The sequence below is a fragment of the Schistocerca cancellata genome, chromosome 4 (genome assembly GCF_023864275.1).
Source record: "Schistocerca cancellata isolate TAMUIC-IGC-003103 chromosome 4, iqSchCanc2.1, whole genome shotgun sequence".
Classification (NCBI taxonomy): Eukaryota; Metazoa; Arthropoda; class Insecta; order Orthoptera; family Acrididae; genus Schistocerca; species Schistocerca cancellata.
The window spans coordinates 72254029-72268661 of NC_064629.1; the positions used below are offsets into that span (position 1 = coordinate 72254029).

The 14633-nt window shown below is 41.4% G+C and overlaps 1 protein-coding gene across 1 annotated transcript in view; it reads right to left on the reverse strand.

The window, feature by feature from the left end:
* Positions 1-5635: 5635 nt before the first annotated feature.
* The window catches only part of LOC126183910 (muscarinic acetylcholine receptor DM1-like), a 603207-nt gene continuing 594209 nt past the window's right edge, over positions 5636-14633 (reverse strand). Inside the window, exons 5-6 of the mRNA XM_049926254.1 lie at positions 6510-6598; positions 5636-6422 (exon numbers count right to left, since the gene is read on the reverse strand). Coding sequence (XP_049782211.1) covers positions 5849-6422; positions 6510-6598 — 663 coding nt within the window. The 3' untranslated portion in view covers positions 5636-5848. The remainder of the gene's footprint in view (positions 6423-6509; positions 6599-14633) is intronic.

The window sequence follows — 14633 nt, forward strand, 5'->3', positions numbered from 1 at the left end:
GGCCACCTCTGCACTAAATGAATCCAGCAGTAGTACAAGTTTCAGGTAACTTAAAAATCCTTGAGGTAGTATTTAAATAATGTTAATGATGTTGCATGGAGACAGACAGAGAGAGAGAGAGAGAGAGAGAGAGAGAGAGACAGACAGACAGATAGACAGAGAGACTGAGAGAATGAGATAACATATGGATTTCAGCCTACATGTTTGAGCACATTTTCTCATTCCAAATGATGGAAATTATTTTATGTTAATGGACAATGAGTAAGGAAAAATGAGAATACAAATTATCAGGGACAAATTTATATACGTATGAAAATCTGCTTTATGCTGAGAACAGCCTACAGAAATACAGATAAATTGATAAAATTATATAGATATTTGTTGAATCTCATGAAATGAAACTAAATATTAGTTAATACTTTGAATGGAGTTATATAACAACAGGTCAATATCAGAAGTGTGTTCATATTTCAAACATTGTATAATAGCTTGTGGACAGTCATGTTCACTTCTCTCTCCTTCCTTCCTCTCTCTCCTCTCTCTCTCTCTCTCTCTCTCTCTCTCTCTCTCTCTCTGCCCCCCTCCACACACAAATGTGTTAACACACACACACACACACACACACACACACACACACACACACACACACACACACACACTCATTCTCACATACTTTTTATGCAGACACAGTGGTTCAGTAAAATGGAGAAGTATCCACATATATAAGAACAGATGTTTAAAACTCTACCGCTTGTAGTTTCTTCTTTAAACTGAACACTAATACCTCATTCTTATATTTCAATATAACATGTTCTGAGTTTGATATTGTACTACCACCTAAATTTAAAATTCATTAAGATGAGTCACTAGAGCAAACAAGTTGCTTATGAGAACACCATCTTAATGACACTGAGAACATTGAAAAACAAATTTCAAAGTACTGATGTCTGATAATTGCTGTTTTCCCTTAGAACTGTTCTTTAATGAGTCTTAGCTCAGTCACAGTTAAACAAGTAAGAGGATTATATCATCCTAGGTCACATTAACTATACACTTTTAATATTTTTTTACTGAAATGCATTATGAAACATTATACATCCCTGATAACCTTCACCTCAAATTAAAAAAAAATAGTTGAAATTAGTGGGAAATAATTATTATCTTTGCAGGTGATACATGCAGAAGTGGAATGAACACATCAGAGTGTTTCAAACAGATATAAAGTGAGCAATAATCGCTTTCTACTCTTTTATGGATGAATACATTGCCATAAATTACAATAGAAAATATGATGTTTGTATGGAAACTTACAAACGGGGTGTCAAATGAATTGAGATCGTAAAAGAAAAAAAATTCATAATCTGATGGCTAGATAGTGTAATACCCAATATAAATAAGACAAAATCTATAGCTTCAATAACATCAGAAAAGTGACTTACATGTTTCTTAGATCAAACTTATCTTCACCCAGAAAATGGTATTTATTGTTTCCCTATGAGCATCAAAAACCCAGTCTCATAGGGTGTTTGGTTATTTGTTTTACTTAGGAATTTTCCAGAATATAATTATGAAAACTTAAGTATATTAATTGAGGCATTGACATAGGAAAGGTAGTAACTGCCACCAGCTGTTTTTTTATTCGTGAATATGGCACTAACAGCGAAGGCCAATTGGAATTAGAGCAGCTTGAAAAGGTTCCAGTTCAATAGCTCTTGTACCATGCTGTGGAAAAGGTTGGAAGTCCACTTCACCCAAAACAAGTTGCCACGTGTGTTGCTTGGATATGGTAGTGAACTACACCTTCACAGTGCCTAAAAGGCTACAAGCAATCTGAACTGTGGCAACACTGAATCATGTATGCCCTCGAGTGCATCATCCACTATCAATATCAACATGCAACAAGTTATTTTCATTCGTACACTAACACACTCCAACATATTTTACTTTCGGAAAATTTCAAATTATAACTTTTGATCTCAAAGTCTTCACGCAGGGTGCAGTATCATGTGCTTGCGGCACAAGGGCAATGGCGGACATGGTGGAACCAGGTCGCTTCTTGTGTGCTGAAAGTTCTTTCTTCCTGTACCACTACGAAACGAAAATTGCAAATATAGTTAGATAACTGTGGAGAGAAGAATAAAAATCGGATGATGTTACTGGTTAAGACTGATGCAGTTGCAAAAATATATGTCGATACTGCAGAATTAAAATTCTTGGTTTCTGGTGTCAGAATAAGTAGCTGAAACGATTTACAGCGTTGTAGTCTTCCGCCCTGTGAAGTACTTATCATGAAACCTAAAGACTTTTTTGACTTAACTGCAAAAACTGGTAAACCTTTGTTTGTGATTTCTCTTAAAATAAGCACCCTCAGCTGGATTAGAACTTCAAGAGATTTCCCTATGATTAAAACCAGTCGTTCAGTGAGTCTGGAAGCAATATGATACATTCAAAAGACATCACTCATTCAAAGCCATCATCAATCTTCACAGTTTGTAGCCCCAGGAGGAAGACTGAGTGTCAATGAGGCAAAAAAGTGCATCAGTGATGGACTTTTGTGGATGAAAAGTTTAATACATTTTACAGGGAAACTTCAGTTTAGCAAAAAAGAGTTTTATGTAGGAGTATTGACTGTGTTGAGCTTTCTATTTTGGTACTGTACAAACTAGTAATTTACCAACCACACTATGACTAATCCTTAAAAATTCAGGTTACAGTATATTAAGTAATTGGACTTCTTGAGTTGGGAAATAATAAACTGAGTGTCAAAGCCACTACAAATAGTTTTTGTTTTTCCCGAAAAATTTCATTTTTGGTACATACTACCTTTCCCAAGTGAGTGCCTCAGCCAGCAAAAGGAAATTTTTGATGAAATGTTACTTGTGTGGCAAAACTAACAAGAGAGACAACAATGACATCGGTTTCAAATGGATAATACAAATACAATATATTATATGATGATAAAGGATCATAGAATTTTAAATGACATTTAATAAATATATATTACAAATGTCTGAAAACATCATGAATTTATTGGTTATGACATATGAAAGACAATGTAAATTACAATGACATTATTATGATACTGAAAGTAATATTACAAAAATCCTTCAGGTCTGCATATCAATGACGTGTGGTCCTTATATTATGCAGGGCATTGGATCATAATATGTATATATTCAGATTTTCTTTACAGTACTTCAACATATGTTTACAACCTGTACTTACTGACACTCAGGCATGCACCCCTTCATGACATGGGCATTATGTTAATGTTTTATGATTATGAGGAACACCTATGTTATAAGACACATCCAATTTAATTCTAGCCAAAATATAAACATGCTCAAAAGTAAGGAAATTGTTCATGGGATGTTACAAATGCAACCACTGAATACATCTGTGCACATGTTTAGCCAAAGTTTATCGAACTGTTATAGGTGAGTATTAATTCACACTTCTCAATCTAAGACTGTTTCTTCAATGTTCCAGTAAAAGAGTTTAGATAGTTTTTAATACCACAACATCTAGAAGTACCCATTTGACTGATGGTGAAAAATACTGAATAAGAATACTTGTTAACTTTTTCATATAAGGTTTTGTGTGGTTATGGTTCTGTGGCTGTTTAATTTCGTGTCTAATTTGGTGATGTGCATATGCTCTAATCACCATGTTAGTACCTTTATTCAGGAATCTTTGTAAACGTAAGAATGAAATTTTATGGGGTAATTCGTATGGTATTTGATATATGCACATACTTTTCTATTTTTTAAATATATTTTCATATAATTACAGGAATTTTGATCATGGTCACATTAGTTCTGTACAATTTCCTTATTTTCACATGATTTATTAGACATATACCAGTTTACATCTATATATGTCACTTTATATTGTATCATAAATGCTATATATTATTAATATGACCCGTCATGCTTTTGAAGACTTAATTTGTTGCTTATATCACTTGTACACAGCAAAATGGCTCACACACTGGTCTGAATTACTTTAGAACAATTTTAAAGTAAATCATAATACATCAATTGTTAACAGCTTGTAACTTTTGAGTTACCCTATTACATATCAATGACCTTTTTTTCTAAAATTTGATTAATAAATGAATTTTAAAACAGCTGGGAACATTTACTATGTATTTCATATTCAGACCACCAAGAAAGCATGCCTACCTTTGACATCAACAGGCTCTCCTACATAATAAGAGGCACATGTATACACATTCAAAATTCTTTGTTTGTAAATCGATCTTTATCTTCCAGGTTTTAGTATATTAAAGTCTGTAAATATAAGACAATGTTCACATCTAAAGCTTTGTTAATAAATAAGACACGCCAAAACTGAGTGGAAGCTCATACGGGACATTTCTCCGTAATGACTGAATTATTGAAAAATAAACAAGAATTTCAATAAAAAAAATTGTTTCAGTGAATCCCTTAGTGATGGACACACAGAATCTGTTGAGATATCTCAGTCTGACAATTGTTTATTAAAGCTGTGTTTCGTTTGTGTTTATGGGAGGGAAATATCTCCTAACGTCTTGTCAAAAAGAAGGACAAGGAAACTGTCTCACACACCAGTGTCTTTACTCGCAATTCACTTCGCAAACACTCTGTTCAACTCGGTTTATTAATGCACAGATTTTCTCTTCACATTGGTAAACGTAAATGAGTCCACATTATTGCATCCACAATGTTAGACTACATTAATAATAACAACATACCAATATTCGCATTGTGTGCTGCAATCTTGAAGTATGGGTTATCAATACACAATACACATCGTTCAGGAGAAAATCTCCGGTCACAGTACAGTCATCGATTTTATATTAGAAAATAATAGCGCATTTTTAATTTAAAAAATTACTCGATGTATTTAGCACAAATTCAGTAAACTGGTTTAGAGGTAAGCACTAAGCTACAGGGCTAAAATCTGTTGAAAATGAAATTACAACAATGAACTGCACTTTTCGAAAATTATAACTTCGTGGGGAGAAGATCTGACTGGATAGACTGGTGTTTTAATTTCGCAGTAGAAGTATGGTATTCTATTGTCTCGAATAGGATTTTTTCATTTGCAGTCTAAAACATGTATATGTACGGTGCATCACTTACTGCGCTGAAATAATATTCGTATCTACTTGAAACACGTTTTGTAAAACGATTTCACAAGGATCAGATTTTCAACGTTCGTAAGCTGAGCTTACTGATCTCGCAGAGTGTGCTAAAAGAGCTCTATCGTTATGTTCAATACATAGTTTTGCCATCGTTAGATTTGTTACAAAAATTCGACGTACTACGTTGAGTCTAAATCTAAAAGTATTGTCTTAACCACGACAAGGCAGATGACGAGCGGTAATATCTAAAGTTGATCGGATCGAAATTCAAACAACACAGAACGTACAAAGGATTTTTTTTTTTACGTAGGGTCTGTAGGTATGTGGAGCGCTCCTTTTACTATTCTGCGAATGTCCGGATAAAATACCACACTTCTAATATGCAACTACTGCAGAAAGCGTTTCTGATGACCAGCTCCCTTCAGACATGTACCACGACCGTGCTTCCGCGTCACAGGAGTTTGTCCGTATGCGCATTTGTGTGACACGGTGTAACTTCCGCAGCGTACAATTTGGTCGTACTAAGATAATTGGTGTCACTTTCGGTAACTGCTCAATGAAAACCATTCGCAGATAATACGAGCGAGTGGGTAAGTCGGAGGCGTTCTCCACTCTTATTATCCGTCTCGGTGGGAACAGATCACACGGCCGACGCCTTCACGGAAAATGTCTGTTGGTAACGGGAGTGCGCATCTGGAGCGCCTCCCTGTTCGGCTCCTATCAGTTGTAGAATCCGCGATTCATTGCGCACCGGTTGCGGTTGTGCCATTTACACGTCAGAATACGGACGTAGGTGCGCCGGAAGGACGCGTTGCAGAGAGCGTAGCACACGGGGTTGATGGTGCTGTTGATGTAACACAAGTAGTAGAAAAAATCCCACAATTCTTCCGGTATACACCCGGTGCAAGCGGTCAGAGGCTTGAGCAGGACTAGAATGTTGTACGGCGTCCACGTGATGATGAAGGTGAGCAGGATGGCGGAGAGCGTCTTCGCCGCCTTCTTGTCGGCCTTCTTCTCCTGCGTCTTCTTCTTCTTCTTGGGGTGCTGCTGCAGCTTGGGGCCGGCGTTAGCGAGCAGCGCCTTGGAGCCGGGCGCCAGCTGCTTGGGGATGATCTTGGCGTTGAGCGGAATGCGAATGTCGGGCATGTGAGAGGGGCGGCGCGCCGCCGCGGGCGACGGGAAGGCCGTGGGCGCCCCTGCGGGGTGCAGGCTCAGCGAGTAGTCGCCGCTGTCGGCGCGCGCCGCCGCCGCCCGCCCCCGCAGCGGCGTCAGCGTCGCCGCCGCCGCCGCCCCGGCGCCCGCCCCCGCCGCCCCCGGCGCGCCGGCCGCCCCCGCGCCGCCCAGGCCGCTCGCCGCCGCCGCCGCCGCCGCGCCGCTGCCGTCGTCCGCGATCATCTTGATGGACGGCTGGTCCGCCGTCGAGTCGCAGCTCGCCGAGTCCGGTGGCAGCCGTATCAAGATCGTGTAAACCTGCAACATACGTCCCTCCTCTTAAGTAATACCCTCTTTGAGAACAGCTTTCGACAGCTATTTATTTTATATTCATTCGGCTGGGAAGCTTCGACCTATAGAATCCGTCGAAAGGAGAAAAACAGGAAAAACACGAATCTATGAAATGTATGGGATGAAAATAATACTGCAAAAATAGTAACGGTAAAAATAAAGAAATAACGGAACAAGAATTTATTTAATTTTAGACACTTTAGCAACAGGTAAGAAAAGGCGAATAAATGGATGCTGGGCTGTTAGTAGAAAGCGTTCACGAGGAATGATTTATTTATTCAACCAGGTATCAAAACACAATGATATAAACTGAGGGGACAAAAGTTAAGGGATAGCGATATGGACATATACAGATGTCGGTGGTTACCACGTGCACATGGTATGAAAGGGCAGTGTACTGGCGAAGGTGTCGTTTGAGCTCAGGTGATAAATGAGGTAAGGTGATTATAGAAACGCGACGGGAATTAACAAGGACATTCTGTTTCGGAAATCGTTAAAAAATTCAATATTCCACCATCCACAGTGTCAACAGTGTGTCGAGAATATCACATTTTAGGTATTACCACTCACTACGGACAACGCAGTGGCCGAAGGCCTTCACTTGGCGTCCAAGAGCAGCTGTGTTTACCTAGAGATATCAGAGCTAACAGACAAGCAACACTGCGTGAAATAACTACAGAAATCAATGTGGGACATATGACGAACGTGTCCGTTAGGGCAGTGCGGCGAAATTTGGTGTTAATGGGCTACGGCAGCAGACCGACGAGAGTGGCCTTGCTAACAGCACGACGCCTGCAGCACCTCTCCTGGGCTCGTAACCGTATCGGTTGAACCGTAGACGACTAGAAAACCTTGGCCTGTTCACACGAGTCCCGATTTCAGTTGGTTAGAGGTGATGGTAGGGTTCGAGTGTGGCGCAAAACCCACGAAGCCACGGAGCTAAGTTGTCAGCAAGGCACTGTGCAAGCTGGTGGTGGCTGTGTTTACATGTAATGGACTGTGTACTCTGGATGTTCGGCCACTTGGAGACCATTTGGAACCATTAGTGCACGTCATGTTTCTAAACAACAATGGATTTCCTATGGATGACAATGCGGCTTGCCACTGGGCTACAACTGTTCGCGATTGGTTTGAACAAATCTGTGATGGTCCACTGGACATGACAAATGGCGGGTCACTCTTATGTGATTACCACAGACGGAAATGCATGCTCTGCAACGTGCTCCCATACTGTCTGTCCAAAAGCTGGTACGGAGTTGTTGTGGTGCGGCGTTCCATTCCTTCAGCAGTGCGATTGACAACTGCTGCATGATTGTTGGTACAATGGACGTGCTGAAATACGCCTACTCAAAACATCCAGCGCGTGCTCTATGAGATTTAAGTCGGGGGAAGGGGCAGGCAAGTCCATTCACCGAATATCCTTCCATTCTCTCATGTGGCGAGAGTTGGGGACACGTAAGGCACCTAGGAACATTGTCGAACTTGATCATTTTGATGGTACAGGCGTTGTGGCGTGGGGGGGGGGGGGGGACATGATGTCGAACGGCCTTCTGAGCTCCACATTTTTGCCGGCCTGATTGGCCGAGCGGTTCTAGGCGCTACAGTCTGGAACCACGCGATCGTTACCGTCGCAGGTTCGAAACCTGCCTCGAGCATGGCTGTGTGTGAAGTCCTTAGGTTAGTTAGGTTTAAGTAGTTCTAAGTTATAGGGGACTGATGACCTCAGAAGTTGAGTCCCATAGTGCTCAGAGCCATTTGAACCATTTTAGCTCCACATTTTTTAATACGATACACTCACAGGTCGACGTTATTTTGACACTGTGCTCCACATGCGTCTTTCCACGTGAGCATTCGTCCGTGACTTCATTTGGATGAATGACGATGCGCGGCGGCATCGACCTGCTCAGGTGGAGTAACTCTTGGAACGAGAGTATATTCGGTCGGCAAATGGACTTGCTTGAAAGTTCCTCCGAGTTAAATCGCATCGAACAAGTGTGGCCTGTATTGGGGAGATGTACTACGGCACACCCACATGCACCAATGACCATCCAGCAGTTCTCAATAGTGCTGATAAAGGAATGGAACCCTCTACCTCAAGAACTCGTTATCAGTCTGCCGCCAGCGTGGGAGCACGTTGCAGAGTATGCATTGCCGTCCGTGGTTATCACACGCTATATCGAGAACCGTTTCCCACCTTTTTTTAATGTCCGGGCGACCATCATAAATCGGCGTGACTTCGGTGTGATTATTGTCTTTGAAGAAAATGTCATTTCTGTTCATCTTGTTGTACGTTTCTACAGACGCCTTCTGTGCTTTACTCTAGCAGCTCTTTTTATGTATGGTCCAAGTTGCATCGAACTATGCTGCTTGGCAGTGACATCATCCCAAATCTACTTTCGTCTTTAAGTTTTGCTCATCATTGTACACAGGTACGGTTTCACCAGGACAGGACAGGTGGCTGCCCGTGACCTTGCTGGCAGAATCGTTCTTGCATTGTATGATACGATTTCGCAAAACAACGGAAAATATGAACCAGGATCGCTGTACAGAACAAACTCCATTCTTATGAATACGAGGTCGGTGTCTTAACAGCTGCACACTTCATCTTTTTATTGGTCCCCCCGGTTATAAAGTTTCTGTCATTTTGCACTATTTGCACACGATAATTACTATTTATCCCTGCACACAGACGCTGGTGAGCCCAGGACCACCGCCGGCCGGAGTGGCCGTGCGGTTCTAGGCGCTACAGTCTGGAACCCGTGACCGCTACGGTCGCAGGTTCGAATCCTGCCTCGGGCATGGATGTGTGTGATGTCCTTAGGTTAGTTAGGTTTAAGTAGTTCTAAGTTCTAGGGGACTGATGACCACAGCAGTTAAGTCCCATAGTGCTCAGAGCCATTTGAATGCAGTACCACCAACATCATGCTTTGCCTCTTGCACTCCCTTCAGTCTGTAAAGAAAACAATCTCTAGGCCCCTAAACATGCTGCCATGCCCGATACACGTCTTCATGTCCTCCCTTCGGTCTATCTGAAAAAGTGAGTCAACATCCTTCTTTTACTAGTGACATGTTGAGCTCAGGAGAATGACGTGACGTGACTATCACTCATTATAGATCTTAGCACATGATTTTCTTATAAAAGCAATTCATCGTGATAATGAATTGTAATGCGGCATGGTGTTGCAGCTATCACCTTTCGTTGTTAACCATTATTCTGAGTCTAAGTAATATTTAGTCATGAAGTATGCATTACTTATGAAGTACATTTACCTGCCTCTTTAAAAAGACGTAGTTTAGTAATCTTTTTCATTTCCTTGGGGAACTTCCTATACAGCTTTATTCCCTGATAAAAAGTACTGTTCTGAGTTTTTCTTTGTTTCCGTTGGTAAATAAAGTGAAGTGACGAAAGTCATGGGATAGCGATAGACACATATACAAACTGAAGTAGTATCGCGAACACAATGTATAAAAGGGCAACGCATTGGCGGATCTGTCATTTGTACTCAGGTGATTCATGTGAAAAGGATTCCGACGTGATTATGGCAGCACAATTCGAGAAATTCCATTTCTGAAATCTTTAGGGAATTCAATGTTCCGAGTTCCACAGTGTCAGGAGTATGCCGGGAGTACCAAATTTTTGGCATTACCACACATCACGGACAACGTAGTGGCTGACGGTCTTCACTTAACGACTGACAGCAGTGTCGTTTGCGTAATGCTAAGAGACAAGCAACACAACGTGAAATAATCGTAGAAACCAATGTGGGACGTATGGCGGACGTATCCTTAAGGACAGTGCGGCGAAATTTGGCGTTAATGGACTATGGAAGCAGACGACCGACATGAGTGTCTTTCTAATAGCACGAGATTGCCTGCAGCGCCTCTCCTGGGCAAGTGAGCGTATCGGTTGGAACCTGAACGACTGGAAAACCGTAGTCTGGTCAGATGAGTTCCGATTTCAGTTGGTAAGAGCTGATGATAGGGTTGGAGTGTGGTACAGATCCCACGAAGCCACGGACCCCAGCTGTCAGCAAGGTACTGGTGGTGTCTCCATTATGGTGCGAACTGTAGTTGCATGGAATGGACTGGGTCCTCTGGCCTAACTCAGCCGATCGCTAACTGGAAATGATCATGTTCGGCTACTCGAAGACCATTTGCAGCCTTGCAGCCATGTTCCCAAACAGCTATTTCATGTCACTGGGCCACAATTGTTCACGATTGGTTTGAAGAATGTTCTGAACAATCCGAGCGAAAGATTTGACCAGCCAAATCGCTCGACATGAATCCCATTGAACAGTTATGGGACATAATCGAGAGTTCAGTTCGTGCACAAAATCCTGAAACACTTTCGCAGTTACGGACGGCTATAGAGGCAGCATGGATCAGTGTTTCTGCAGGGGGATTCCAACGACTTGTTGAGTAAATGCAATACTGAGCTGCTGCACCATGCTGCGAAAAAAGAGGTCCCCCCGACACGATGTTACGAGGTATACCATGAATTTTGCCACCTCAGTGTAAATTCAAACTGGCTGTGGTTCCATGATTATGTATAGCACGATTAGCGAGATATTAATTTTTTCCCTGATGTGCACAACAGATTGATAGGCATACTCCCTTAGTGCAACAAAGATAACCAGTTTTCAAATAGTTTTAGTACTAGCTCGACTACTACATTTAGTTGTACTATTACGGCTCTTTTCTGTAGCTGGATCCCCAAAAAGGAACAGAAAAGGTAAGTCTGAAAGGCTGCAAGCTTGTATGTTCTCTATATGCACAGCTTTCATTCTTTAAAATGCTTTTTAGTCATGCGATATTTCAGTTTTTCCCGACGTGGTTCATTAATAGTGCGCATACGCATTCCAGGCGAACTGTTCGTTCCCTACTTCTTACTCGTGTGCTGCCTGGGCTGCAACCAGACTGTCAAGTTTTATCTAAAATGAAGAGCCTCACCTAAGAAGTGTTCGCCTATGAATAGGAATGGGTAATCGGGTCGACAAACTGAGCCAGCACTGCAGTCAAAATCAACAATTTCGGACGAAGTGGTTGAAACTGAGAAAGAAACAGAAAACCATGGATCGATTATCTGCCATAAAGCGGCAAAATTTCCAGAAAGATCGGTAGACTTCTATGTAGTTAAGAAAGATAAATGTCTTCTTTGCAATGTCTCCAGAAGTCAGGTGAATACCTCACTCAGCCGTTAAGGGGGTGAAACATCCCCTCGAAAATACCTGAGTTAAATGTTTCTGAACGAATACCGTTGAAAGGGTAACAGATGAAAAAAAAATTCAAATAGAAGTTCTATCGTTTCTAATGTACGTTACAACGGTGCACCCAGATCTGTCGAAATCGTCATTTTTTTTCGAAATTCCCTGTGCTCGTTGCGCAAAATCGAAGTACATTCAGGTCTTTTTGGCCCAAGCAATTCTACAATATTTCAAGGTTGCTACAATAACGTAAAAATAAAATAATCAAATCTGAAAATGTTACAACTGGAAAATAATACGTAAAATGTAAAAAGGAAACACAAATAAAACACAAGATTAAAATATAAACTAAGTTAAAAGAAAAAATATGTATAGGACGAAATATGTGGAGTATACATTTAGAATACATTTATCTGGAAAATACTTAGTGACCAATCCAACATAACAAAGGAAATTGAAGTGGATATATACGAGCAGAGATGTGGAGATATTTCTGGCTGACGTCTGCCAAATGCGTCTTTGGATCACCACTTCACCATGTATGACTGAATTTGGTATTAACGATGCTATACGTTTTGCTTCTTGTCAAATGTCGAAATGAGAAACAAAATAGTGGGGGGCGGTGAACTCACAGAAAATGGCTATTTGGACAAATATTGGTGCACCGTTTTAACGTACATTAAAAGCAATAGACCTTCTATTGGAAATTTTTTCAAGTGGGTGTTTCAGCCCCTTAACGGCCGTATGGGAAGTTATAAAAAATATGTTGTCTCTTATTTTGCTCTACGCTACAACAAATTCGAAACCGCTCAAAATCAAAGTGTATCCTTTGGGTAGGTTTGCCTGTCAGACTGACCAGGGGAGCATGCCTGCTCCTCATAACCGATTTCATTAGAATGTATGGTGTACGAAGGGCTTGGTAAAAATGAAAGTGACGGAAGTGGGAGCTCCAGGTTGCCGAGAGTTTAGAGAAAACAGCATTTCTGACGCGGCTCGGGCCATGTATCAACTGTTTATATTAGCGTAGATTCCGGACAGCGGTTGGCGCAGTGTGAAGCGTAGAGAACGGTATGTGGAAATAGGTGGGGTCGAGCCCCTATATGGTACTGTTTTTTCATTTTCAATTTGTTACCTGCACTGCAAATAAACTAAACTAATGTTCAGTCTACTGCATTTATTAATATTTTCACTAAAGACATGATAAGGAAAGGCAAAGGAAAATCTGAGCCGGAAATAAGTTCCCAGGGAGGGATCATAAGGCCTGTACGAGCACTTCGTATACAGGGTGTTCGGAAATTCCACTACAAACTTCTACGACTTGTATAGGGCAGTGAGTACGTAATATTTTGAATAGGAACCCGTGACCGGATTGATTACGCGTTTGCAGAGTACACCGACATGATCCTCCTGAATGGTGAGGCTCACGGTGATGCAAGACCTGCTCGTCGCCTTTATCAAGATCGTTCTCCACAACGTCCGACTCCATTGCAGACCCGTTTCACCACAATTACGCAACGGCTTCCAGAAAGGGTACCTTCGCCGTCAGCAGACGTGACTGGTGCTCCAAGGAGATGCCGTGCTCCAGAATTAGAAGAGGCCGTACTGCATCACGTTGAAGAGAACCCGGCAACAAGTACAGGAGCAATTCCTTTGGCTATTGATGAGTGGAACCGTAAAACAAGTGATGTACTGGATCACGCTTAATCAACTACTTTTAAAAGTGTTCGCGTCACCAACATGTTATCAAACGGTTGTAGTACGTAAATGGTACGTTTCCGGACGTGGTATCGAGTTCAAAATATTAGCTACTCACTCCTTTTTCCGAATCCTAGCAGCGGAAAGGATACAGAACGGTTGTCGGAGGGTCGTGGGATCCGGTCCCTATATCGAAACTTTTTTTATTTTCAATTTTTTACATTACATTGCAAATGAACCGATATATGAACATAGTAATCATATCTTACACAGCGCAATATGTTGTAAGTCTTCCTTGGAAATTGTTGCCAACACTCCGCGTATGTCTACATGATATTACCGGTCCTTTGGACCCGCGGATTCAGAAAACGGTGAATGACTTCGTGGCAAAATATAGAAATACTAGCATTACCTCGTCAGAATCGGGAAACTTGAAACAGCCTTACACAAAAAAATTGACTTATGTGATGAATCACTACGTGTAGGAGAACAAGTTCCTTCTGCTACTTGACTGGTGGGGGAAGACAAACAATACGCAACTATACGACTTACATCTTTGTGGCATCACTATTAGGTCATATCAAAACACATATCTTTCGTTCATGATGAAAAGTTATCCATGATAAATTTTAGAACATGTTGCTACCAATACCCAGAAATGGTATACTTGTCTTGAAGCTTGAATACACTGAAACGGTAAAACGCATCTAGCCATCAAAATAAAAAGGTGTTATAATGGTTACTACATTTGAGGTAATTAGTAGCGGAGAGTTTTTTTTTTCAGAAGAAGAAGAAAATAGCTGTATGCGAGCAGACCTCAAAAAGTGAGTAACACACGTCGTCGCACGGAAAGACCATTCCGTAATGACAGTGGTGCTTTGCCGGATGAGAGTACATATTCTCGATCTCCTGCAGAGACGATTCTGCTGCGGTACGTGTAAGAAGTGCATTACAATGTGGTAGTCAAATGGCGCGGCAAATGAAGACGTACCCCAAACATGAGTACGTGAAACAATGAGATCCTTGCGGACGAAAAATCTAAATAGCAAGAAGATTCACGGTGATGCACTAAATGCAGTGTCCATTCGTAGTGAAATGTTGCC